Source organism: Phoxinus phoxinus, assembly GCF_949152265.1.
Source record: "Phoxinus phoxinus genome assembly, chromosome: 17".
Classification (NCBI taxonomy): Eukaryota; Metazoa; Chordata; class Actinopteri; order Cypriniformes; family Leuciscidae; genus Phoxinus; species Phoxinus phoxinus.
Window position 1 is genome coordinate 12,866,422 of NC_136892.1, and position 27,731 is coordinate 12,894,152.

General features: G+C 37.9%; 1 protein-coding gene across 2 annotated transcripts; it reads right to left on the reverse strand.

Moving 5' to 3' along the window:
* Positions 1-4,662: 4,662 nt before the first annotated feature.
* On the reverse strand, positions 4,663-27,568 carry heatr6 (HEAT repeat containing 6). Of its 2 annotated transcripts, XM_079587227.1 has the most exons (20): positions 27,224-27,568; positions 25,920-26,027; positions 25,706-25,846; positions 25,511-25,626; positions 22,454-22,568; positions 21,981-22,082; positions 21,699-21,842; positions 20,642-20,865; positions 19,706-19,883; positions 19,419-19,625; positions 17,987-18,086; positions 15,688-16,031; positions 15,480-15,602; positions 15,295-15,384; positions 15,070-15,204; positions 14,868-14,990; positions 13,046-13,170; positions 12,855-12,951; positions 8,394-8,598; positions 4,663-5,517 (listed from the first exon to the last, which is right to left on the reverse strand). In XM_079587227.1, exons 1-20 carry the CDS (start codon positions 27,515-27,517, stop codon positions 4,895-4,897), a joined length of 3,594 nt encoding a protein of 1,197 aa, XP_079443353.1. In that variant the 5' UTR covers positions 27,518-27,568; the 3' UTR covers positions 4,663-4,894. The 2 variants fall into 2 exon arrangements, with proteins under 2 accessions (XP_079443353.1, XP_079443354.1); XM_079587228.1 differs by lacking the exons at positions 25,706-25,846; positions 25,920-26,027; positions 27,224-27,568 and having other exon boundaries at positions 22,454-22,605.
* Between the last annotated feature and the right edge of the window lie 163 nt (positions 27,569-27,731).

Sequence of the window (27,731 nt, forward strand, 5' to 3'; positions counted from 1 at the left end):
CTCTCTCTCTCTCTCTCTCTCTCTCTCTCTCTCTCTGACAGACAGACATATAGATTGTGTAATTGAAAAAATTAAGATAGGTGAAATTGTCAAGTTCACATAACTTCATTTATTCAATACGCATGAAGTTTATTTACTTAAAACTATTAAGGCAATGGGTTTCCTCAGTTTTTTCAGTTAAGTCAACTGACTGACAGACAGACAGATAGACAGACAGGTGATAGATAGACAGACAGGTGATAGACAGACAGACAGACAGACAGACAGACAGACAGGTGATAGATAGATAGATAGATAGATAGATAGATAGATAGATAGATAGATAGATAGACAGACAGACAGACAGATGGACCGACAGACAGACAGACAGATGATAGATAGATAGACAGACAGGTGATAGATAGATAGATAGATAGATAGACAGACAGACAGATGATAGATAGATAGACAGATAGATAAATAGATAGATAGATAGATAGATAGATAGATAGACAGACAGATAGACCGACAGACAGACAGACAGATGATAGATAGATAGACAGACAGGCAGGTGATAGATAGATAGACAGACAGACAGGTGATAGATAGATAGATAGATAGATAGATAGATAGACAGACAGACAGACAGAGATATAGATGATAGAAGACAGACAGACAGAAGACAGACAGACAGACAGACAGACAGACAGACAGACAGACAGACAGACAGGTGATAGACTGAGACAGACAGATAGAATAGACTTTTGTCCATCGTAGTGGACATTATATTTTAGTGAATTTCTCTGATAGCATACATGTCAGTTTTAAGTCTGGATGTAAAGAGCACATTGAGAGATACCAAATATTTGGAGGTTTCTCCATGACAACAACAACTCCTTGGCCTTTAAAAATTACTGACATTAATTTAGTGATCAAATTTAGCACTCTTATGGAAATATGACATTTTGTAAATATATCTAATTTTCAAATTGTTTGTTAAAAATCAACATCTCAGGAAAATGTTATGGGGTTTGACTTGGGGTTTGGGTATGACTTGGTGTTACAAAACAGGGCATTGATTTCATATCCACTGTAGAGGACACCACAACTTAAAGCATGCATGTTTATCAGGCATTTTTGGAGACACACTGAGTGAATAGGGAAATAAATGATATATCATTCCAATGAAATATTAGATAGATATTATTATGAACATTTTGCCAATTATTACTCCCATTATTACACGTCTTTATTCGTTACATGATGCCCCAAGAACACATAATACAGATTAGATAGTGTATAGATACATTGTATCGAATGGTACTACACATTTATGGCCATTTTAGCCACATACTGCATAAAGTAAAATGGTATATCAGTTCATTCTGTTATTTTGATAAAGTTGAGAATCATCTTGATCAAAAATGTATTGGTGAATGAAACAAAAATCCATTGTTTTTGCCTATACATGTCATTTCATGCCATTTTATTTTGTAATCCTGGTGGACTACAGTGGATATAGCATAACATAATCAAATATATTCCCCCATTTGTTTCTTATGGTCTAAACTCAATGTAATGACGAATAATACTAAATTCAAATTACTTTTTTTGCTGGGTCTCAGGAGTGGAATAAATAGATTAGATTGAACTAATTTCGAACAAACGTATAACATTTATATGATTATAGTGAAGGCCATCCCTTTCAATCTACAAACGTTTGACGTCCCACTCAGTGTTTGCAAAAATCACTTGACATTTCATTTAAATTGCACAGGCAGAACAATTAACAGCATTATAACACATATCAGTGATGCTGTACAGCACTTTTACAACACAGTAAAGAATTCATGAGCTTTTTATGGATACAACGTTCAAAAGAAGACTTTGATGGCTCCTCACGAGGGGTCAAAATGGCCACCGTAAATGTAAGGAGAATAAATACAGGCAAAGCATGTGATGCTGGCACAGTACCAGACACTTCAAATATATGCCATCTAAACCTACACTAAATCTGAAGTAACTTCTTTTTAAATTCAGCAGGGATTCAACATCACAAAAATGTCCCTCAGCTTTTTCGGTCTTTCACTCATTACTCTCAATGAGAGCCATCGCGCATGCCATCCCGTACAGTCATTCAGCTCAATGGTTACTTGGGTTAATCGGGCATTGCTTAACGCGCTGCAAATCTTTCAACCAACACAAACATCATGTTAACATCTACTATATACGCTACATGTATATATACAAAAGCATTTTAAAGTAAAAGTGCAGTATTTCTAGTATTTTTTTTATACACAAGATTTAAAAAATATGCCTTATTTAAGATGAGTATTTCAATTATTTACTTTAACATTCATTAGACTTTTGGAGACGCTCATCCACCCCTTGCAGAAAAGTTTTACTGTGCTGTATATCTTAATTGTCCCTCATTTTTCGGGACCCCCAGTGTGAAGGGGGGATGAGGGTGAGCGCTCAGGAACAGACGTGCCTGAATCAGCGTTCCTCCCTCCTGTTAGAGATGAGTGGACTCTGCCCCGCTGAACCTCATGCTCGCTTGCTCCGCTCTTCGCAGGAATCACACGTTTCGTCCTCTTCTTCATCCTGATTGCACTCCTCCTGCTGCTTTTCTCTCTCACGCCTCAGTGACCCCGGGGCCCCAGAGGGCCAAAGTCAATCAAGGTATCAGGTCAAACTAAAACTCGCAGATAATTTCGTCACAGCTTTTTAGTCGCTGTCATTGCTCTAGCCATTCAAGACATTTAATGTTACTTTTCTACAATGTAAACAACATTTTATAATATTAAATAATAATAAATTATGATATTGAACATTTTTTAAAATGCAAAAGATTTCAAAACGGTCTTCCTGGCAATTAGGTATTGTTGCACTCAAGCTAAATTGATGCATATAACACATACACGTTGGGTTTTTGTTTTATGGGGACATTATGTATAATGATTTTTATATTGTAGAAACAGTATATTCTAGCCCCTAACACTATATCCCCAAACCCGTCACAGAAAACTCTGCAGTTTTACATTTAAAAAAATTATAATTTCATGTGATTTAAAAGCTGTTTGCCTCATGGGGACCAAAAAATGTCCCTACAAGGAGAAAGATTTCAGATATTGCCATGTTGTGGGACATTTGTATGCAAGTACATACCTTCCTATCTAAGTATATACATACCTACACTGCAAAAAAATTGCTGATTAAAATGAAGTACAATCAATTTGAATGTTTAAGTCATTTCAACCTAAATTACATTAAACTGACCAAAAAAAGTTGAACATTGCTTAACTTATTTTGATGAGTTAAAGCAATGTAAAAACTTATGTTGTCATAACTTATTGATCATATAATTATTTTCGGTGTACCTACGTACACGTACCCATCTACGCAAGTATACCTACATACGTACGTATATAAATACCTACATACATCTACTTACCTACGTACATATAAGTACCCATCTACGTATGTATATCTACGCACGTACCTACCTACCTTATCTATCATGCTTCTTATAAAGATTATTTGATACCAATGTTCCAGTAAATTTTCACTTCTGATCCACACCTATGAAATTATTTACTATATTTATACAATATTTCAATGTTCTCTAAATGTAATTGTCTATGGAAAAACACAATACGTTGTATTAGAAACAGGTCATGGTTTGATAAACAACAGCCAACAGTTATACGTTTCATTCTACAAAAAAGTAGCTTGAATCGCTCTGCTCACAACCACTAGAATATGAACATTTATTTGACTGCATTCTGATCACACTGCACAAACGTGACGGCCTTCCTCAGTATTTGTGTCTTTTCCAGTGAAAATGTCTCAAGAGTCTTAAATCTAGATACATTTAGATGCAAGTTTACAAAATATGAAGTCTTGTTTTCTGTGAAACTGATGAAAATGAAGGGAGTTTATGTCTTAAACAAGAACAAATATCTGCCAGTGGGATTAGAAAAACCATGACTGGTGTTAGGGTCAATGAAGACATTTCAAGACCTTTTAAGACCCACAGAAACCCTGTTATTTGTAATCACCTGGTGGTTTTTAGTAAATGTATCAAGTCAGTTCTCCACAAGTTTACACAGGTGTAGGCTATTCAATATCAACACGTTCCAATAACATTTGATATCCAGATAGTGTCCATATAGGTTTATAAAAATAAATAATGAGATGTAGTGGTAACCTAATGATTAAGCAAATGGCTGCTAATACAAACTACTGATTCAATCCCAAGAATGACTGACTTAGGAATGGAAGTTATAGTAAGACCAGTTCTTCTCAATAACATGTGTTTAACTGAAGACTAAGTTAAAGTTGCCACAAGGGACATGAGCTACTGACTATAACCATGAGATTTCCAAGCTGCAAAACAGAATTGCTATGGGATATGTGCAAAAAAAGTCTGAAATGTTTCTTAAATGCTATATGCATGTACAGTATTTTGCTAACTGAATATCTGCATTAGTCCAATATACAGTAACAGTGTATTTAAAAAAAAACGTATACTGCGAAGCAAACACGCACACTAAAGCAATGTTTTAATAACTTCCTATTCTGTGCAGACATGCTCACCATCATGATTCAGAATGATGATCTCCTTCTGAAATTAATATTTCATATCAAGTTTTAACTGAGAACTTGAAAAAAGGAACACTTGAGTTTACAAGAACGGTTTTATTTGTTCACTCATATACTGCGAGCGTGTTTTTATTTGCGTCAAATCATTCAAGTGAAATTAGTTTTATAGTGTACCTTGAGACTCGACAGGAATTTTGGAATTGATACTTTGATAATATATTTTAAAATATACATTTTGAATAAAATATAAAGGTGGTTATAACGTCAGAAAGTCAATCCGTATGGCTTCATCGGTGCACTTTTACTTTCACTATGGTGATTTGCTGAGCTGAAGGGAGGAATCGTTGCTGTCCGATTCTTTCATCTCCTCAAAGTTCCTCACTACATCCTCAAGGAAACTCACCACAGTCTTCAGATCCTCACTGCGGTCACACGCGGTCTCTTCTAGCGGTCCCTTTAGCCTGGTCAGTGTCTCGTTGAGCACCATCAACCCATCTTCAGGCGCAGCGTGATCCACCACCTCCTCCCCTGCAGGACCGTCAACTCCGGCAACCAAAGCCACGTCCTTATCACCAAGGTAACGCACCAGGAAGTCCTGTAGTACTGGCCTGGATTGGTCACTCAGTGATGACCTCAGCGCTGGAAGGTCCTCAGGCTGGCACACGGACAGGAGGTGCAGAAGAGCACGGCAGAGCTGCGAGCGTAAACTAGCACAGTATCGATACTCAAGGAAGTCTTCCGTATCTTCACTGTGTTCGAGGGCCAGAGCCAAAGCTTGCCACACCTCGGCAAACTGGTGAACATCACCGTAGCAATCTCGCGTTGAGGGAACAGAAAGTGCGGCGGCGGATTTGATGCGTACTTTGAAGTTCTTGCAGGAAGTGACGACGTAGGACAGGGCAGAGTACGCCTCCTTAGACCAGACAGCAGAACCTGCGAGGGAAGTGGTGTGTGTGTGTTAAGGTGCGTTCACAACATTATTACCAGATTCTGACTTCTTGTAATTGCGAGTTTTACAAGGACGTGAACACTTTTTACTTGTACCACGTGACCACTGAAAAGCCAAAACATTCTAACTACCAACACGTCAAATAAGGGGGATAGTTCCCTAGAACTATTGGTGGAAGTACCCGCTTTTTGGCGTTTTCGCACCGCAGGAACTAGGAATAATTTTAATTCTAGGAACGCTTTTTGGGGGAGCTTAATTAGCACCTACGACAGAGTAGGGTCTAACCCAGAACAATAGGAACTACCAGTGTTAGTGTACGCTGATTGGCTGAACGCATACGAAACACCGGCACCTGCCATTAAAAAAAAAAAGCTGAAAGCTGTGTACACACACAGATTATAGCCTATATATTGACACGGCAAACGCTAATACTTTTTCATTTTCTGTCTACTTTTTATAACAGTTCTATCTAATAACGTATTAGAAAGGAATGTTAAACAGATAGTAAAACTAATGAACACGGAGAATGCGAGTACTGTGTGCTCTGCGTTCTCAGTGCCGTCAAAATAAAAGTCTGCTGCTTCGTCAAAATAAAAGTCACAACAAGTGCAGCTTGCGTCATTTCAGAGTTCCTACTGGAAGTGGGAATGCAACCAGGAAAATTAAACATTTTGTTATCAGGGAACCACTCTGGTGGCTAGTTCCTAGAACTAACCAGTGCGAAAGGAGCTAAAAAGTACAAATATTCCAAGTGTTCTGAGGCCAAAACAATTGATTTTTGTGAAGAACTGACTCAAAAGTGATCACCGTGTCCATCCGCTGTAGATCCTGTGCACACATTAAACAGTTGCCGCTCAAAGACGCTTTAACCAATTACGTCATGCAAAAGAGCCGGGTGTATCTGGAACGGGATCATTTTCAGCCAAGGTTTGAAATGAACACCCGCCAACATGCCAAATGCGGGCGAAAGTCCACTGTGGCGGGTAACGTATATCATCACACCAGCCAATTTGGTGGGTTGTGATTCGTAAATTATGGTCCCTAAAAGGAGCCTCAAACATTAGCAAAACAATGTGTAAAAAGGGTTGCACGCTGAGAGAAAAGCTGCGCAGCGCCACCTTCTTAAAATCCGAACACATTGTTTTCTATTACCGTAACCAGAAACCTGGTTTCTCATTAAAAGCTATGGAGTACCCTGCACATCGAAAAATTACACTAAAGGGGTTCCCTGTGCATTAAAAAGTGATGCCGAGGGGTCCTGAACAACCATCAATATGTGACGAGTTGGGAGTGAGAGTGTGTTACAATGGTTCCGAGTAGAAATTACAGTAATTATGACATGGCATGACCGTAGCATTAGCTCAATGTCATGTGGTTACTTGGCTAAATGAACCCCCCCCCCCCCCCCCCCCCCAATCCTCTATGATGTTCTGATCTCTAGATGGTGATTGACAAATTAAGCCCAAAGTATATTTTAGTTTTCATCCAAACACTTAGCATACAAGTACAGTTGAATGTACCTTTAAAAGTTTACTTTATTTGAAAGGGCACACTAGAAAGTTTCATCTCAGTTTTCCCAGTTTCTCAATTATTAATTATGAATGATAAAAATGGTCCGCGTTTAAACTAGAGTTGTGGGTGACAAGTGCTCAACGCGGCATCTTCTGTTGCTGCCGTCTCCAGTAGTTTTTATTTCTCTCTATTTATTTTTTAACCATGAAACAATGGGCCGGGCCAGGAGTGCCACCTTGTGGACCAACTAATTATTGCACGTGTGAGCTAAGCGAAAGAGTATGCGCAACAATGCGCACATGGACAAAAGTTACGCCACACACACTGTGCGCTTACTACAGCTGCACGATTCTGAGAATAATATGAGAATCACAATTGTTTTGTTTAAAAAAAGCTAAAATATGAAAAAAATATTTTTGGAAGTCACTTGTTGCCACCTACTGGTGTAACTATGTCATTGATACAATCTTTATTTAATGCGTCAAGTTACTTTCAAAAGGTGATTTGCTCTAATTTGATCGCTACTGTTTCAATCCGAACTATAAACTTTTATAAACCGTACTTCTGTAATAATTTTCATTTTTGTAACAGAAAAAATGATACTGTGAGGTTGAAAATACTTTTTGTGAACCCGCTTCAGAAACAGCCATACCCACACATGACAAATGCTCTCTCTGCATCAGCGGCAGCATGAACACAGGTTTTAATGTTCCGCTGTGATCGTACTTGTCAAATGATCAGGTGGGTGTTTGAATCGAGATTGTGATCGTTTAATGATTAATTGTGCAGCTCTAATTCATTTGGTAAAAATAGTATAGTTTGGGCTTAAGAGTGGCCATAATAAAAAAGTAAATGTACTTTTTTTATTCAAATGTTTTGAAAAACTTTTATATAATTTTCAAAAAAAGTTTTTACTAATTCAATATCATGTGATGTAACCAAGTAACAAGTAATACCATAATGTCCTTACACTTTGAAAACATGTGACTACACATCTTAATCATTATTTTCAAAAAACATGTTTATGTATATTTTTCAAGGTAAAAACTTTATGTATTATTATTATTATTTCACAATTATTTCGTTTTTAGCGGGAAAAAAATAATTTGACTGGGTGGCCAAAAGTTGAACAAATATTAATAAGCAGTGAAGGAGTTAACTTAATGCTTTCCTTTCAAGAATTTTGTTCATTTGAATGTTCAAGGACAGGTAGTTACATCCCCTGACATATTTTAAATGTATGTCTCCTGAAATTTAACCCAAGAATAAGCTATAATAATAGTGATTTCTTCCTTAGAAAACACCACTAATCCTTGCAAAAAGTTTTTTTTTTGGTGTGTTCACTCACCTAGAGGCAGGCTGCGATTTCTGAAGGTATTGCCCAGTGCGTAGCAGGCGTTCCAGCGCACTTTCATGGTGGCGTCTCCTCGAACCGTCTCGATCAGTGCCGTCATGGCCTCCTGCAGAGGCTGCTCAAACACAGGCTTTCCCAGGTGCACCGGCTGCAGGAAGTGAAGCAGATTCCCGAGCGCACGGACAGCATTGCTCTTTACCTGCGACACAGCAAACTCTTATCTTCTAGGAGTTCAATATCATGTGATTTACTTACAGCCTTACTCTGCGGCACATTATGAAAAGATGGCTTTTGTTTCTCCCCCTAATGAGGATGCAGCAATATTCAAAATGTAACTGATAAGTAAATGTTATGGCTGATAATAAACCATAGATCGATAAATGAGCATTAGAATAGTAATAAAGAACAGAAATGTTTTTTAATTACAGCAGTAATTAGTAAAGTTATTTCAAGTGATGAATTTAAAGGAATAGGACACTTAAAGCATTTACTCACCCTCAAGCTGTTTCAAACCTGAATGAATTTCTTTCTTCTGCTGAACACAAAGGAAGATATTTTGAAGAAATATCTTCTTTTGTGTTCAGCAGAAGAAAAGAAATTCATACAGGTTTGAAACAACTTGAGGGTGAGTATATGATGACAGAATTTTCATTTTAAAGTGAACTATCCCTTTAAACTAATCTTTATGCATGAATGCACAGATTTACATTTATAAAGCAACTCTTAAAGGGACAGTGTTATAACAGAGCAAGCACTCTTCAAGAAAAGGTGGTCTTTAATGGGTTAAATCAGGTAAATGTCCAGTTAAATGTCAATAAAATCTAACAATACATATCCAATATCAACTGATAAAATAATGACAATAAAAAACACTTTGAAATGGAAAGCTGAAAGCTACACATAATTTAAAGTAGTTTAACTGTAGTCAACCTACTCTTCTGAAAGTTTTCTACACTAAAAGTAACAACAATAGCCAAGCTGTTTAAACTATATGTACATATGCATTACTTGTGAAAACTTTGGGTAAGAATTTTTGTTGTTGTTGTTGAAAGAAATTAATTATTGTATTAACCCTTGTGCATTGTTCAAATTCCCATCCTTTCGTTATGTTCGTGGCTGAAAACAGCCACTACTTTAAACTGCTGTAAAAATTGATCAGATAAATATTTTTTTGCCATTTTTTTTGCATAAATCTATTAATCAACATCAGTCCTGTTCAAAACTACTAAATGTTTTTAAAAAAAAATCAAGATTTTAACTCTTTAATTGCCAAATTCATAAATTATGACACTGATTTGGGAGGGGAAAAAACACAAAATTACTTATTTTCAATATAAAATGTGATTGTGGACTGGATTTTTTTTTACCTTTTATCACAGTCTTAGACATGTCAAAGATTAGAAACAACATTGGTTTTGATGCATTGTTAGTTTTTGTGCAGCATCAGATTTTAACTTTTTCTCCCTCATTTACTGTTCGTGGCTGTTTTTGCCCCATTGACTTCCATTATAACCACATTTTTTGATTGCAAAGCCATGACACCATATAATCATGCATTTTTGATTGTTGGTGGTTTTCCCTGTTGGGAAGAGGTAAAATTTTTAATTTTTACTGTTGATAACCAGGTGGCACCATTAACCCTTTATATAGGCCTGTGCAAAAAAAAGCTTAGTTTCTGGCTTTTACATGGAGTCATATGGAGTATAATAGCATAATAAAGTGTGTGTGTGTGTGTGTGTGTGTGTGTGTGTGTGTGTGTGTGTGTGTGTGTGTGTGTGTGTGTGTGTGTGTGTGTGTGTGTGTGTGTGTGTGTGTGTGTGTGTGAGAGAGAGAGAACTCACCTTGATGCGTCTGAGAAAATCAAAATATGCACTACATGGAGTAAACAAAAACAAAGTAAGTGTATTTATGCATCTGCCTTTTGATAATGAGAAATGCAGACTAAACAAAAACTAAGCAAGTGGATTTGAACACTTGCATGCAAGCCTGCTGGTCATTTGATGGTGAGAAGAGCAGGCAACATGAGAAAGGGCTTGACTTGTAGTGAAGTTCTAGAGATGATCATGCAGCCTGACCCCTCCAGCGAGCTGCAGGATGTATTGTCTTCTCCCTCTGACACCACAGACTCAGGAGAGGCAGATCCTTATTTGGATGTGGCACTCTCATCATCCTCTCTAGCTTCCACTGAAGGGGAGGAGGATTCGGAGGATCCTGGGTCTGGGTGGATTGGGAGAAACGGCGAAGTGTGGTTTTCCACCAACGCGGAGACAACTCCCTTTCTTCAGCCTGCCAGAGGCATGACTTCATGGCTGACGCGCTATGCCATCGCAAGGGTCCATAACATCGATTCTGTGTTCAATCTTTTTTTTACGGGCGCCGCACAATGAGAAACTGGACCGGGGTGGACTCCACAGATCTCCGTGCATACATGGGGCTACTGATTTTGGCCGGCGTCTACAGGTCCAGAGGGGAGTCCACACGTTGCCTGTGGGATGATCGCAGTGGTCGTGCGATTTTTAGAGCCACCATGTCCCTCTCAAGATTCAAGAAATCAGCAGAGCTCTGCGTTTTGGAGGTTGGTCATGCTGACAATGAGGTCAATCATCTCGTCGGCCCTGGAGTCATGCCTCTGGCAGGCTGAAGAAAGGGAGTTGTCTCCGCGTTGGTGGAAAACCACACTTCGCCGTTTCTCCCAATCCACCCAGACCCAGGATCCTCCGAATCCTCCTCGCCTTCAGTGGAAGCTAGAGAGGATGATGAGAGTGCCACATCCAAATCAGGATCTGCCTCTCCTGAGTCTGTGGTGTCAGAGGGAGAAGACAATACATCCTGCCGCTCGCTGGAGGGGTCAGGCTGCATGATCATCTCTAGAACTTCACTACAAGTCAAGCCCTTTCTCATGTTGCCTGCTCTTCTCACCATCAAATGACCAGCAGGCTTGCATGCAAGTGTTCAAATCCACTTGCTTAGTTTTTGTTTAGTCTGCATTTCTCATTATCAAAAGGCAGATGCATAAATACACTTACTTTGTTTTTGTTTACTCCATGTAGTTCTGAGAGCTGAGGTGCATATTTTGATTTTCTCAGACGCATCAAGGTGAGTTCTCTCTCTCACACACACACACACACACACACACACACTCACACACACACACACACACACACCCACCCACACACACACACACACACACACACACACACACACACTTTATTATGCTATTATACTCCATATGACTCCATGTAAAAGCCAGAAACTAAGCTTTTTTTTGCACAGGCCTATATAAAGGGTTAATGGTGCCACCTGGTTATCAACAGTAAAAAATTAAATTTTTACCTCTTCCCAACAGGGAAAACCACCAACAATCAAAAATGCATGATTATATGGTGTCATGGCTTTGCAATCAAAAAATGTGGTTATAATGGAAGTCAATGGGGCAAAAACAGCCACGAACAGTAAATGAGGGAGAAAAAGTTAAAATCTGATGCTGCACAAAAACTAACAATGCATCAAAACCAATGTTGTTTCTAATCTTTGACATGTCCAAGACTGTGATAAAAGGTTAAAAAAAATCCAGTCCACAATCACATTTTATATTGAAAATAAGTAATTTTGTGTTTTTTCCCCTCCCAAATCAGTGTCATAATTTATGAATTTGGCAATTAAAGAGTTAAAATCTTGATTTTTTTAAAAACATTTAGTAGTTTTGAACAGGACTGATGTTGATTAATAGATTTATGCAAAAAAAATGGCAAAAAAATATTTATCTGATCAATTTTTACAGCAGTTTAAAGTAGTGGCTGTTTTCAGCCACGAACATAACGAAAGGGTAGTGAATTTGCCCAGAGTGTACTGTTAAGTTTTTGAAAATTTTCAAAGCATTTTCCTAAAATATGTGTAAAAATAAGCTTTGTCACCAAAAATCATTCCATTTGCTGAAACACGGAAAAAGTTATGGCCAAAATAAGACTCAAAAATACCCCATAGTGGCTGAAAACAGCCCCAACAGCACATAAGGGTTAAACAAAGATGTATTAAATTGGTCAAAAGTGACAGTAAAGACATTTATAATGTCACAAAAGATTAATATTTTATATAAATGCTGATCTTTTGAACTTTCTCTTCATCAAACAAAGAATCCAGACAAAAAACAACAACTGTGGTAATAATCAGAAATGCTTCTTGAGCAGCTGCATAGATTTGACATTTAATTTGATAACTTTCAAGATGAAGAATATGAGGGGGTTTTGGGATATTCTCTGCCCTAATAAAACATCTTATTTTACCAAATGTCTCACTCTCTCCAAAACCAGTATATATCAGGCAGTCCTAGTCCCAAAATCTTAAATGTTTGTATTTAGCAGTCATAAAATGTTTCCCACCCTGATCCTTGTAGAACGTTAAACATAAAGTACACGTAAAAGACATTTTTGGTATCACAAATAAACAAGTACCCACCCTGTCTTTATCTCCAGAAGCTTTAGTGGCAGATCTCAACATGTTGAGCAGCAGCATATCAGAGAACTCCTCCTGAAACTCCAGTCCCACCGACTGCCTGAGAACAACAGATGAGCAAAGGAAAAGCATCAGTCTGCGAGATTTATGGAGCAAACACATGCACACATACACACAGATGTGGCCGCTCTCACATGTTGACAATGAGCGTGTCGGTGAGGTTGCCGAGAGACCAGGCCGCCTTCGCACGGACGTTAGGCGAGCGGTCATCCAGAGCGGTGAGGATGGCATTAGCCGTGTCTGCCACAAACATCACATCCTGTGGTCAAAAAAATAAAAAGTTAAATCAATCATCCTTTTGAGATGGGCACCATTTTTCTAGTTGGATGAAGGTTGATGTACTTATAGTTAAACTTGTAAATGTATATATTTAACAGCGTTATACATTTATATATTTAACCCTCATCAATCCCTCGCACTTTGTAACATCTTTTCCTTGCGGGTCAAAATTACCTGTAAATTATACGGTACTTTATTATAGATTTTTAGTTCTTTTTTTATCTTATTTACCGTTACATTACTAGATTTGATCAATACATAATAAATAAATAGTAATTTAAGCACATTCCTCGCATTCTTTCAACTTGCATTCAAAATAACTCAATTTCATGCATAACCCTTTTAATTCAGCTCAAAATATCTTACATTGGATGTCTTTGCCGACCTCTTGTGGGAAAAAAATAATATAACATGACATTTCATGACTCTTGCCACTAGATGGCGTTATAGAGCAAATTAACTGTTCCGCTGGGTCCTAAATTCAGTTTCTCTTCAGTATGCATTCAGACACACTTTTAGCATTTTTAGTTTGAATTGTGTAATGAAGCATTCCTCGCATTACATTCATTCCTAATGCTGGGTACACACCAAAAGATATTTTACATCTTATAAGATTTTCAAAATGTGATAGACCACAAACATGAGGACAAAAAATCCTAGATTTAACCGTTTGGCTCCTATATATAGTGTGTGGTGTGCCATGATGTGACAAAGACAGCACTCCACACACAAACAGATTTTCAACCAGAGTCTCGACTGTGAACACAGGAAATCTCGCGAGACTTCAGAATAAGCATAGCGGACGATATGCTGGAAGAAATTGCGATGATAGTGTTTGGAATGATGTTCACAGAAAATTCACGTGGGAAAAAAAAACATTGTACCCAGCATTATATAAGATATTCAATATTTATTGGATTAATTTTCTCTTTAGAAAGAGTTCTTTAATCCCTTTAGAACCTCACTGAACCCGTAACACTCAGCTTCCTGCAAGTGTGTGTGTGTGTGTGTGTATGTGTGTGTGAATGACCGTGTCTTCCATCATCTTGCTTTCTGATTGGATATTGTTTCGTTTCATGTGATAATCTCCAGAGCGCGCGCACGTTTGTCCTCGGGGTTCCCCCCACACATCAGGATTTCTGATCGTAAATATTCAACATGTTGAATATTTACAATTCGCGATCGGGGCGCCTCCGACGTTCTTCCGAGCAGGTTCGGAAACTCTTAACACACTTCACACCCAGGGAAAATCTGATAAAATAATCTGTAGAACCATCAAGATAATCGGGATATAGCTAGGATTGTTGGAAGGGGGAAATCGGCCCAAAATCATCCGATTTTCTTTTGGTGTGTACCTTTGTATTTGATAAGGAAGTCAAATTGACCCGCGAGGGAAAAATTGGTTACTTTTTTAAATTTCAACCACAAAACTCCTCGAATCCATAATTTTATGTTCGTTGATCAAGTGCTACAAAAGTCCTAGGGTCTTGGAATGACCCGAGGAAAGGATGAGGGTGAATGATTTGTAAAAAATACCAAATATTATTCAAAATAAAGTAAAAATAAATAAATATATAAATTAAAATAAAACTCAAATGAACGATTAAATAAATACATTAATAAATAATTACAAATGAGAAGTGAAGCTCTGATTATGCGAGTAGGCTGATCCCGTACCTCTCTCAGGCAGGGAAAGAGGATGTAGACACCTAGAGCTCTCACCGCCGCCGACTTCACCAGAGAGTTCTCGCTGTACGTCAGTCCCAGCAGTAACGTGATGCACAGCACTTGTGTCTTATCCTGCAGGCATTCATATACGCGAATATCACAAACACATTTTAGAACTCAACTCCACGTTCGACTTCCTGAACACACTCACGGGCAGCTGGCTGAACGCCTGAGGCAAGATGGAGGAGATGGTGTCGCACGCACTGGTCTGCAGGGTGGGATGCTGCTCGTTCTGTAAGGCACTGATCAGTGGACCACTCAACACTTCCGACCAGAACTGAACCACCTGCAAATCATCAAGATAATGATCTTTGAATTCAGTTTGGTTTTCTACCACGTCAAATACACCGTTTAAAAAAATTAAATAATTCACTACCTGGCATACGGGCACAAGTTTGGCACTTTGTGGTGTGTTAGCATCAGCTCTGTACTGCTGGATAATGCCTGTTCCCAGTTCTTCCAGAAGCTTGGGAAAGGAACAGATAATAATAATAATAGCGATGTTTCCCTTAGCAAGCACCAGTTATGAAACAGGAAACGACAAAGATTAAGATCTGGTACTTTAGCGCCATGAAGTTGCACGGATGGCTCTTGCTCAGCGAGACAGCGGGCACTGAGTTGCCCCAACTCCAACAGAGACGTCTGAGCCAATGAGAAGTAACCCTTAACCAGATGAGCCAAAACCTGAAATAAACCACAGGCCAACAATCAAAGACAGGCATTTTAAAGAAGCACGCACGCTTCACATCTTCACGAACGGACCACTCACCTGCAGGGCTTCAAGTCGAACAGGTGAAGGTTCCAGCGATGCTCCGCCAGACCCCCCCGCGTCACTATCAGAGTACGGTTCCTCGCGAGGCTGCGTGACCAGACTCACGCACAGCTGTGACAGCCAGCACGGCCCCTCCGGACCCCCCTCAACCCCTGCTCCAGGAGACGAGGTCCCGGGACGTCTCCAGTTGTGAGAGAGCTCCTGCGGGGTCCTGACGCCGGGGGTGTTGAGGGCCGACGTGGACCCGGGCTGCTGGAGGAGGAGCTGGATCTCAGGGAGGGGGGCTTGTGTTGAGACCAATGCGCCGAAGAGGGTGAGACAGGACACGCGGACATTCACATCTAACACGGGAGGAAGAGACGGGATTGTGAAGGTTTGAACTGGATGGATTTTCAGCAATTATCAGGCCAAGCACTGAACATCTGGACAGTTTTAAAGGGTTAGTTCACCCCTAAATGAAAATTGTGTCATTTTACTCTCCCTCATGTCATTCCAAACCCATAAGACTTTGGTTAAAGGGATGGTTGATTATGATTTCACTTTTTTTTTAAACTTTAGTTAGTGTGTAATGTTGTTGTTTGAGCATAAACAACATCTGCAAAGTTACGACGCTCAAAGTTCAATGCAAAGGGAGATATTTTATTTGACAGAAATCGCTTTTTAAAGACTACAACAAACGGCTGGTAGGGACTACACCGAGGTTCTTCTCGGGTTGGTGACATCACGAAACCTAAAGTTTACATAAACCCCACCCCCGCAAACACGCAACAAATGGCGCTTTTCCACTGCATGGTACAGCTCGGTTCGGCTCGGTACGGTTCGACTCGGCGCGGAATGGTTCGGCTCGCTTCGCTTTTCCACTGCATGGTTCGACTCGATTCGGTACGGCACGGTTAGGTTCGCTTTAGCTCGGTTGCTTTTCCACTGCAGATAGTACCGCTTCAAAGTGGGTGGGACTGATCGTTAATAGTTGTAGGTCCGGTGGTAGCCGTGTACCGGTGGTAGCTAAGAGCTGTGCTACTTCCGCTCCTCGGCAACCAACGAGAGGAACCTCTGCACCTCGTCCACTGACCACGATTCACCCATTTCTTGTTTGATTTTTTTTTTTACTTTTTTGTCAAGTAAATACTCTAAAAACAGGTGCTACCGCGTTGGCTGTTGTTGTCTGGCTTTTTAAATCTAGCGGGTTTAGTGTCTCGTGTCGCAAATACAATGACGCTGAAGTGACGATTCTGTCTGACCAATCAGTGATCTGCAGTGTTTTCATGTCACATTTAGTATCGGTAAAGCCGTGTCGTGCCGTACCATGCAGTGGAAAAGCGCCAAAAGGGGGTGAGGCCATGTTGAGCTGTTTTAGAGAAAAAGTTTGTCCTAAGGCTGACAAACTTAGAGAGGTTAACATTTATTTAACACTGTTCCTGAATATTATAACCTCAACGTTTGTCCGTGCACTGCACATTTTTTCGGAGAACTTTCCAGAACTTTTCATTTTTCCAGAAGAGAGTACAATGCAGGCTATACGAACAAAAGCTTCTACTGAAAGACGGAACCATTCACATTTTGTCGGGACAATCTGTTGTTTACGGATCACAACTTGTAAGTGTGTCTTATTATATGTAGTTGTGCTTTTAACAGTTCCAATGATAAGCTTTATGTAGTTGCTATGATAGATGTAAACAAAGATCTAAGCTTAGTCTCCGATAGCCTGCTAACATTACAGTATTGATGTAGTGTTTACTTTAGCTTTTGTAAGACTATTCACTGGCCCTTAGGAAAATTATACATTTGTATTATTATAGTTTTCCGACAAATAGGATTAAATGGTTGATGACATCGTATTCGTATCTATAATAAAATAAAAAATAAAAAAACACCACTTTGAAACGTCCTGTTAAATCCGTGCTTGCAAAGTCTGTGCTTAAAATCTGTTCAGCACAATCCTCTTGTTCGTTAACATTGTAAGGGCTCGAAATGGTTTGAAATTGACGCCATGATTAATATTTACATCGGAGTAGAGCTCGCGGTTATGAAGGGCCGTGACATTTCCCGAACACGAGCTTAAAAGCTAACTAATCACAGTAGATTTTGTATTTTGGAAAGAGGGCCTTCATCAAAAACGACAATCAACCTGACTGGGGAGAGAGGAGCCGTAATAATGTGAAATATGTGAATTTTTTTTTAACAATTAAGCATGAAAAATTATTCTAGCACACCCCAAAAACAAAATCAAGACTGGTCTGAAAATCTGGGTGAACTAAGCCTTTAATAGTACAACTGCAGCGTTTTGTAACAGTACCTCTGTGGCGTATATATGGACGGATCTGTTTCCACAGTGGGCTCAGCAGGCCCGGTCTGAGACGGTTATAGGGCACGTTGGACACCAGGTGTGCAAGGCACTGGAAGACAAAACACAAACCCTGTTCACAAACTCTTTGTGGGGAAAAACTCTTGCATGCCCTTGAAAAACAGCAAATACTGACCAAACCACCTTATATTCCTCCACTGGAATATTTCTGTATGGATCATGTTCATAGTAATGATATAGTTGTGATGTTTTAGCAGAGTAACCACAGGTGTAGTTGATCTGTGTCAAATGACTTTGGGAGAAATTGATAATTACAAAATGGCTGAAGTAAGTTTTCAGGTCAAGCACCGTTCCGAGGGCACTGTATACAGTCTGCATTTTATAGTATTATTTATAGTATTTATTAATATTCGTATTTATTATTTTATTTTTAGTTTAATTTTTGTTATGTCCTTTTGTCAGTTTTAATAGTTTTTTTTTCATATTTCAAAATAGCTTTATTTTTATTTCAGTTTTAGCTTTAATAATTTCAGTTTTTCATTTAATATTTTTATTTTCATATATTAATATTTAATATACTTTTTTTCAATTACTGAGAGTGATTTTAAACCCTATAAAGTTTACTGTATAATTTGATACACACATTTCTAAGTTCATTTCAAACATAATCAAACCTTTGCAGAAAATACTGTTGTACACAATCTACCACATGCCTTCTGTCGTCTGATTGATAGTTTATACATTTTTTAGCAAGTAAAATAAAATACCTTTTAGTGTCATTTTAAAACTGTCCATCATCGGGTCATGGTACACGTGCCTTTTTGCTCTGAAATCTTTTCTGATTTTTATAAAGGAAGTGTAAGAATCACATTTTTTGAATGTGAACATTTACTGGACTGAACCAACTTAGGTTTGCTTGATTATATCCATACATCATTTTTTTTATTTTTTATCATGGTAAAATGTTAGTTTCAAACATGATACATCAGGCTTTTGAGGAATGTTTTTGTACATCTCTCAATCATTATTATTATTTTGCATTGCACTGCATTATATGTCTGGCCCCGACAATAAAAACAACAGAGCTTTGATCATAAAACTAAGCATTTAAATATCATCTTATTAAACATAATATTGGGAAGATATAGAGTGACAACTGATATTTATATGCAGTTTATGCAAGTAATCTGCTATACTCTTGTAAAGATCTTACTTTTTGGCTGAATAAATATTAACAAGCATATTTTTGCTCAGTTTGAGCCTTGAAAAATACTGAAGTATTTCTTTCCTATATCATAATATAAGAGAGCCAAGTTTCAGTAAACTGTTACATTTCCAGACTGTTATTTCTTATGTCAGGCTGTACAGGGTTAATCATTTTATTTGTAGTTAACACCACTGGCATGAGTGTGTGTTCTGTTACCTTTAAGACCTGTGTGAGGGTCTGACAGGAGGACTCCGCTACGAGCGCTAGCAGCAAGCCGCGGTGCAGCTCTCTGACACCGGCAGCTAATGTGGCCGAGAAAGGAGTGAAGGCCTGGCGCGGCGCACTGGTGTCTTCAGCGGTGGAGAGGAACTGTCGAGAACCTTCCAGAAGAGCAGACAGAACCTGCAGAGAGCCTGCTCGCACCTAGAGTACGTCAAACGGCAAATATGCTACATTTAGCTGATGTCAGAAACTAAACGGGCAACAGTGGACTTGTGTTTTACCTTTGGGGAGGGGTCCTTTAGGGCTATGGTCAGGAGCGTAAGAGGAGGAGGGCCACCAATCCCAGGAGCATCTGGAACAAAGGAAGACCAGTAGCCATAGAGGATTCGTTTCTCAACACACTTGACCACAGCCAGGAAGCACTGAAGCGCACTCTGCCGCACACGTGCTTGATACAACCTAGACAAGAGAGTGAACATACACATTTACATGTCAAAAAAAGTGTTGTGTCAGAGAGGAAACACAGTATCAGACACTTAAGACATGCAACAATAATAAAAATGTATTACAATTACTGTGAATGATTCAATTGTTATTGAATCAACTTCAATTGTTCAAAACAAATTGAACTTCAAAAATTCAATTGTTGTTATTAAATAGCCCATTTTAATTGATAATAATAAAATGGTAATAATTTGTTGTACAATATACAATTGCATGATCATAATTTTTTTTCATAATGCATAGGTTTTTATTGTTGTAATTACTATTTAGTTTTTCAATTACTATTACAGCCGAAATACAGTATCGGTTAATGGACAATTAATGAGTGCAAAAAAGTGAATATAATAACAACCATAATTAATAGTAATAATAACGTAATATGATAACTAATGTGAATTATAAATGATTAAACATGAATTAAAAGCTTATGCGTTGTTAAATTGTCTATTTTAAATTAACAATTACACATACATGCATACAAAATTAAACAAGAAAAATCTGCATATCTGTTACTGGACACTAAATCACATACACATAATCAGTATTAGTCTTTAAAAAAAAACGCCCGATCTCTACATAACACATGTAAAAAAAAAAGAAGAAAAAAAAAGCATATTTAAACATTTCTGTCTTTTTCTTTTTACTACCTGTGAATGTATTATTTGACCTGATAATGCCAGAATTTCCTGGCATTAGTGGTCCGAGAGTCACACCTGAGTTTGGATTGCATTCCTCCCTCAGGGTCGGAGAATTCAGAGTCAGAGCTGCCTTTCTTCCAGGAAGGGTAGAGCTGCGGAGTCACTCCTGACGCTGGAGGAACGCTCTGATCTACTCCAGATTTACCTTCATCACCCTCTCCTTCCTCAGCATCCCTCTTTCCCTCGGCTCCAGCTTTCTTCCCTTTCCCACGAGACTTGCGCTTCTTGTTCTGTTGGGACTAAAGCAGAATTATACAGTTTTTCCTCTTACGGAGATCATACAGTTACAGTCTTGATTTTACAATAACCTTTATACTAGAGATGCACGATATATAGGCACACCATATATATATAACATTATAATGAGAACACTATTGTAATAAAACGTTGTGAATTCTTTGGGATTAGTTGGCGTGTCTCTTCACGTTGTTTTGGAAGAGCTTTTTTAATAATAACCAGCACTTTTACGGTTCTCGTATTATTTTCATCAAAAATATGCTTTAATTATAATAATTTTTTCCTTATTTTCCATGCAGAGGCTATTCCGTTTTATTTATCCATGGTACATGTATTTTTATTTCTTTATACGTGTTGTCTAAAGACTTGTTTGCATTATTTAGGCATTATTTTATTTCTTTGCAAGGCAGCACATTTTTATTTTTGATAAAGAAAGTTTGCAATAGTGTCAAATGAATTTGAAAAGTTCCTACACTGGTTCACTATAGGTACATAGCCTACTGTACTGTATCTGTTTGATCTATGTTGAAGTGCTTAGGACATGGCTTTTAATGGTGAGCCTTTTGTTTTTGTAATCGGGCTTTACAAAATTATATTTGGATTTAGATTTATCGGTGCATCCCTTGTAACGCACGATGACCGAAAGTATCAGAGCAAACAGTCCTTTTATAAATAATAATATCCAAATGGCACAGGGAAACTCAGGTATCACAACAAGCAAAGGGAATACAGACAAAACAGGGACAGAACACAGAAAACGAAATACACGTGACATCCCTACTTTACACTTGCATTTCTGACACACGTACACGACCCGGATGTTCTTGCCACCTACCCCTGCAGTTTTTTTCTGCACAGTTGAGTCTTGTGAGGGTTCAGGTTTTGCAGCGGAAACAGTCTCGTACTGAGGGAGAGGAGCGGGGTACAACACCTGTGGCATTTCCACACTCATTCCCGGCAGCCCGTAGAACATGAATCTCTGCCAAGGACACAGTGAGACAATTATCAGCGATGATACAATTAGCTTCCCTGCATTTATCAACCCAGCTCCCTTATGAACTGTATTACCAATCTGTAAATCTACACCTATAAAACATGAAAGGAATACAATGCATACTTTGAGCACAGCCAATAAGGTGCCCAGATCCTGGTATGGAATGGCTTTCCATTTTCCACCATTGAGAAAATACTGCATTCCCTTCAGAGCACTCTGCAATAACTGAAAGAGAAGCAATGGGGAACTTTTTATAGTGCACAAACAAGAGAAAAGATGAATAACCAACAGTTACAGCAACCAAAGTGGTTTGAGTGAAGGAGCGGTCACATTTACCGCTGCTTTGCAGACAAAATCCAATCACTTCAATAGGAATCAATGCGAACTAAAGTTTTGTGTGACGGTGAAAAATGTCCCCACACAGATTTAAGTTGGTATGAATTTGCCGCATTGACCAGCAGAAAGTTACTTGGTTTGAAAGTGACAGTGTGAGTTTTGCTTCACACATTGTTACACCGTTGACAACAGAAATTGGACTTTGGCTAATGTGACCGCACCTTGAGATCTAGCAGCATCAGAAAACATGCAGTACTGACTGAACAGAAGACAATGTCCTCCACATCGGGTGGTTTGGGAGACTGCAGGGTCCGCAGGAGGATTCCATAGCATACACCTTTATATGGCTCCTCTAAATACGGCTGACCGGGAACACTAGCACACAACCAAATCGACATTTCACTGTAAAGGCCTGTTCACACAAAGAACGATGATGACTTTAATAACGATTATAACTCCGCAGTTGACGGTAGCCATTGACTTCCATTGTATGAAAAAAATATGGTAACACTTTACAATACGGTTCATTAGTTAATGTATTAAATAACATGAACTAACAATGAGCGATACATTTGTTACATTATTTATTCATCTTTGTTAATACAAATACAGCTGTTCATTGTTTGTTCATGATAGTTCACGGTGCATTAACTAATGTTAACAAATACAACCTTTGATTTTAACAATGTATTATATGTTGAAATTAATATTAACTAAGATTAAAACATGCTGTAGAAGTATTGTTCATTTTTAGTTCATGTTATTGTAAAGTGTTACCAAAATACTGTGGAAGTCAATGGCTACCGTCGGCAGTTTGGTTAGAGACAATCTTCAAAATATCTTCTTTTGTGTTCAGCAAAAGAAAGAAAAACATACAAGTTTGGGACAACTTGAGTGCAAGTAAATGATGATAGAATCCTCATTTTTGGGTTAACTATTCCTTTAACTCTGCAGATGAGTCTCTCTGCTTTTAAAATTTTGTATTAGTAGTCAATAATAACAGATTGTTGAAGAAACTGAAATGAACGGATGCATGATATATTGGTTCCGTGTCAGTAATCAGTATGTGATATGTGAGCTGATTTTTTTATTTATTTTGATTGATATCAGCTGATATTTAATATTTAATTGTGCATGCTCATTTAATCTATTTTTACATTGAGACTGCCATCATCTAACACTCAAAGTTAAACAGCATAATACATAATAAATATAATACATATTAAATACAGTATTAAACACTGTTAAATGTAATATTATGAAAAGCAAATCTAAAAAACAAATATCCATTTATCATCATTAATATTTAAATGTAAAAAAATTACAAATTATTTTTATTTATTTAAATAAAACAGAGTGTCACTTGTCCCAAATGTATTAACATTTAAATTAACCATTTGATACAATGTACTACTTAGATTTGAAAAATAACTGCAAGTAATTAATTACATCTATAATAACACTGTTGACCCTTCCAATACAATTGTAATTCATTAGTAATCATTTACATTTTCTTACCAATGTAAGGTTAAAGACAGTGCATATGTTGTGCTTGCTTGTTAGGGTGTATTTAGGAACACAAGTCAAATACTAATATGAAACAAAAAATGGCAATAGGAACACAATACTTTTGTAACTTAAAGCTGGAATACACTACACAACTAAAATTTGAACAGATTTTAAAACACTAGACATCATACACTGGTCGACTTCATAAACGGTTAAAGAAAAACACTGGGCATCACACAGACGGAGGATCACATACTACCAGAATTTCAAGTTTTGGAAAAATTATGATTTTTTTTTTTTATGTAAAAAAAAAAAGAGAAGTCTCTTATGCACACCAAAGTAAAATAGTGAAACAAAATGTGTTCTTAAATCGGCTGAAAATATCAAACACGTTTGATCTCCTCCGACTGGATGGAATCAAAGTCTGAAGCTAAACAAATGTATCTAAAAATATATGTATATATATTAGGGCTGTCAATCGATTAAAATTTTTTACTCGCGATTAATCGCACATTTTTTATTTGTTCTAAATGTACCTTAAATTAATACTTTTCAAGTTTGTAATACTCTAATCATTATGGGCATGGATAAATATGGATGCTTTATGCAAATGTATGTTTATTATTGAAACCATAGTCAACATAGAGCATGAAGACGAGACATGTTTCAAAGGTCATAGATGTTTTTCAAAGAACTTGTTCATGTCTATTAGACACATTACACACAAGAAGAAATAAATTACTTCTCTTTCTTTAAACTGAGCAATTTACTAAAACAAACATGTTTAGATTTTTGCATGACAGCCAGCTCTTCTGAAAATGCTAAATTACATTTATTATTTATTATGTAATAGTTTATGTGTAGTTATGTGTAGTTTGTCTCTCTCTGTGCCCATTTTGATGAAGCTAAATTCTCAATAAAACAGTGTTCATTGGTATATTTGACTGTTTCTGTTGTCAAACAACGGAATGAATATGAAATAGTGACTGAAACGCGACCCATTAAACATAACCAGCTCTCCCTTCCAAGATGTTAATCTGCCCAACAATCCTGATAATCGAGCCGTCGTCTGATGAAATCAAATACACATAAGATTGTCATAAAGACAATATCTCTGTTGTGATTTCTGCTATAAGTGCATGTAAAATAGAGAAGCAACATAATATCTGTGTTTAACTGAATTAAAGCGCTGCTCCTCTCTACCGCGCGAGACGCGGAGAGAGAGAGAGAGAGAGAGAGAGTGCGCGCGTGCTGGGAGAGCACCGGCGATTCTCAGAAACTAAAGGTTTGGGCGCTTTATTGAAGAGAAAAAAAATAATCGCTGAAGGTGTCTGCAATGTCGCTAAGTTGGCAACACTGTGTATCTCCATTTCTCCAACTAGGGGTTGGGTCACGGGTCAAACTGAAAATATGCGCTGCGTTAATCGCGCGTTAAAAAAATTTGCGCCGTTAATATGATGTTGCGTTAACGCCTAATTAACGCGTTAACTTTGACAGCACTAATATATATTAATATATATATAAATATATACATATATAAATTATATAAATATATAATATATATTAATGTATAAAAATATATGTACCCAAACATATGTGTCTGTATGTTACACTAAACAATTTTCAATGAAATCGGTCAACTCCGATTGCCCAAACTCGGCAGACTGTCCCTGACATTCGGCAACTTGTGTCGAAAAATTGTGTGGCGTATTCCAGCCTTTAGTTGAACTTTTACATTTTAAATAGAAATGAAATAGCAGCCAGTTCTAAAGCTTGATTCATGACATGATTTCATTCCCAAGCCTCACCTGAGACACAGATTAGCTATGCAATGCACAGCAGAACGGCGCAGCTCTATGTCGGGCTGAACGGGGTCACCGTAGCTCACCAGAATACCACTCAATCCAAGGAGCTCTGGAAGATGCTGGAGAGGATTACAAAATAAAGATGATTAGATTATTAACATCATAAACAAAAAGTAAGTGTGAGTTTGTCGCTCCTACCCGTTGACATTTGGATCCATTGCCATAGACCAGTGACGAGAGGGCAAGCAACACATCCGGGTGGGTCCACGAGCTGCATGTGCGCAGAGCACGCGAGCAGTACGACACCAACACATCAAGTGTATGCTCATCCACGATTACCTAGAAAAGCAGGAGATTTTTCAGGAGATTGAGCCTCTTGATAAGAAGCCATGCATGGCCATAGAGTAAGTACCTGGAGCTGGTTTAGAAGTTGATGAATCAACTGGCACAATTTGATGAAGAGATGCTCTTGGCTGAGAGGGACCAGACGGCTTGCTTGCATAAGCATCTCACACACAACCTGTGAAAGATGACAGGTGGGCATTTAAAAAGACATATTGGACAAACACTACCAATGATTTATGCCCTCTCACGGACTCATTGAGATTACTGGGAATTGTAGGAATGAGCTATTTTTTTTGTACATATTTATTTATTTGTATTATTTTATATTCATTATTATATTTAATTTTCAATTATTTGATGCATGGAAATATGCATGTACATGTTCAAATATACATGTACCGGTCAAAAGTTTAGAATAGTTTTTGAAAGAAGTCTCTTGTGGTCACCAAGACTGCATTTATCTTTGTTAAAAAAATATAGTAAAAACAGTTATGTTGTAAAATATTATTACAATTTAAATGAACTGTTTTGTATTTTATTATATTTTAAAATGTAATTTATTCCTGTGATGCAAAGCTACATTTTCAGCATCATTACTCCAGTTTTCAGTCACATGATCCTTCAGAAATCAGTCTATGGTGTTGATTTGCTGCTCAAGAAACATTAATTATCATCAATGTTGAAAACAATTTGTGCTGCTTCATATTTTTATGGAAACCACGATACCACAAACTTTTGAAAGGTAGTGTATAAACTAATATACACATATATGTGTATGTGTGTGTGTGTGTGTTTATTCAGCAAGGATCCATTAAGTTGATCAAAAGTGGCAGTAAATAGATTTATCATGTTACAAAAGCGTTCTAGCTCAAATAAATGCTGTTTAATGAACTTTCTATAAATCAAAGAATCCTAAAATAATGTTTTGTGCACTGATAATAATAAAATGATGAATTAATAATTGAGCACTAAATCCTATTAGAAGGATCATGTAACACCGAAGACTCGAGTAATGATGATCCTGAAAATTCAGCATTGTCTTCACAGGAATACATTACATTTGAATGGTAGTGTAGTATATATGCATACATTTGCATATTTATCTTGATATACAACTGTCTGCTCATTTCTTAGAACGTGCAAGTTTCTATCTTGTTTTGCGTAATTATTTGTATAATGATACATTTTGGAATAATAATTTGCAAAGGTTGTGTCTCAAAACCTGTCTGAGCATCCTAGGCCATTAGATTCAGGCAGACACCCAAGCGATGCCCAGACATGTAACGTTAGTCTATGTAGGGGACTTACAATGTTTTGGGAGCTTGTCTGAGCTTGACAGCTTTAAGAAAAACAGCATAAGTCTGATCCTACCTCTGGATGAATGTTGTCATGGTTGCTGCTGCTGTAGTTTTCTGAGATGAGCTGGTCGAACAGTAAATTGAGCTCAGTTTTCAGAGTCGCGCTGTCAGACGGTCTCAGAGATCGGAGTTTCTCGTGGCAGCGACTGATCTGATCCTGCGCCTGCGCGGACCCGTCCAGCTCATGCTGTGACTTTGACTGCGGGACAAACCTTGATGTATCGGGCGAGGCGGACTGAAATCCCTGTGTGTTACGATTAGAAGGAAAACTTAAGTTCGTATCAAAAAACGTTACCTTACCGGCCATCTTTACGGGGTCAAAATAGCGGCTTTACTATGGTAACCATAAACTACTTCCGCGGTCAATCGGAAATCATCGTTTTTAAATGAAAAGTCTTTTAAAATGTAGTCCAAACGATAGCTACCTAATATTATCTATAGGTAATTTACCAGTCAGTCATACTAAATGTATGTTTGTATGCTCTACATTGTGTGGCAAAAAGGTAACGTTATACTAACTT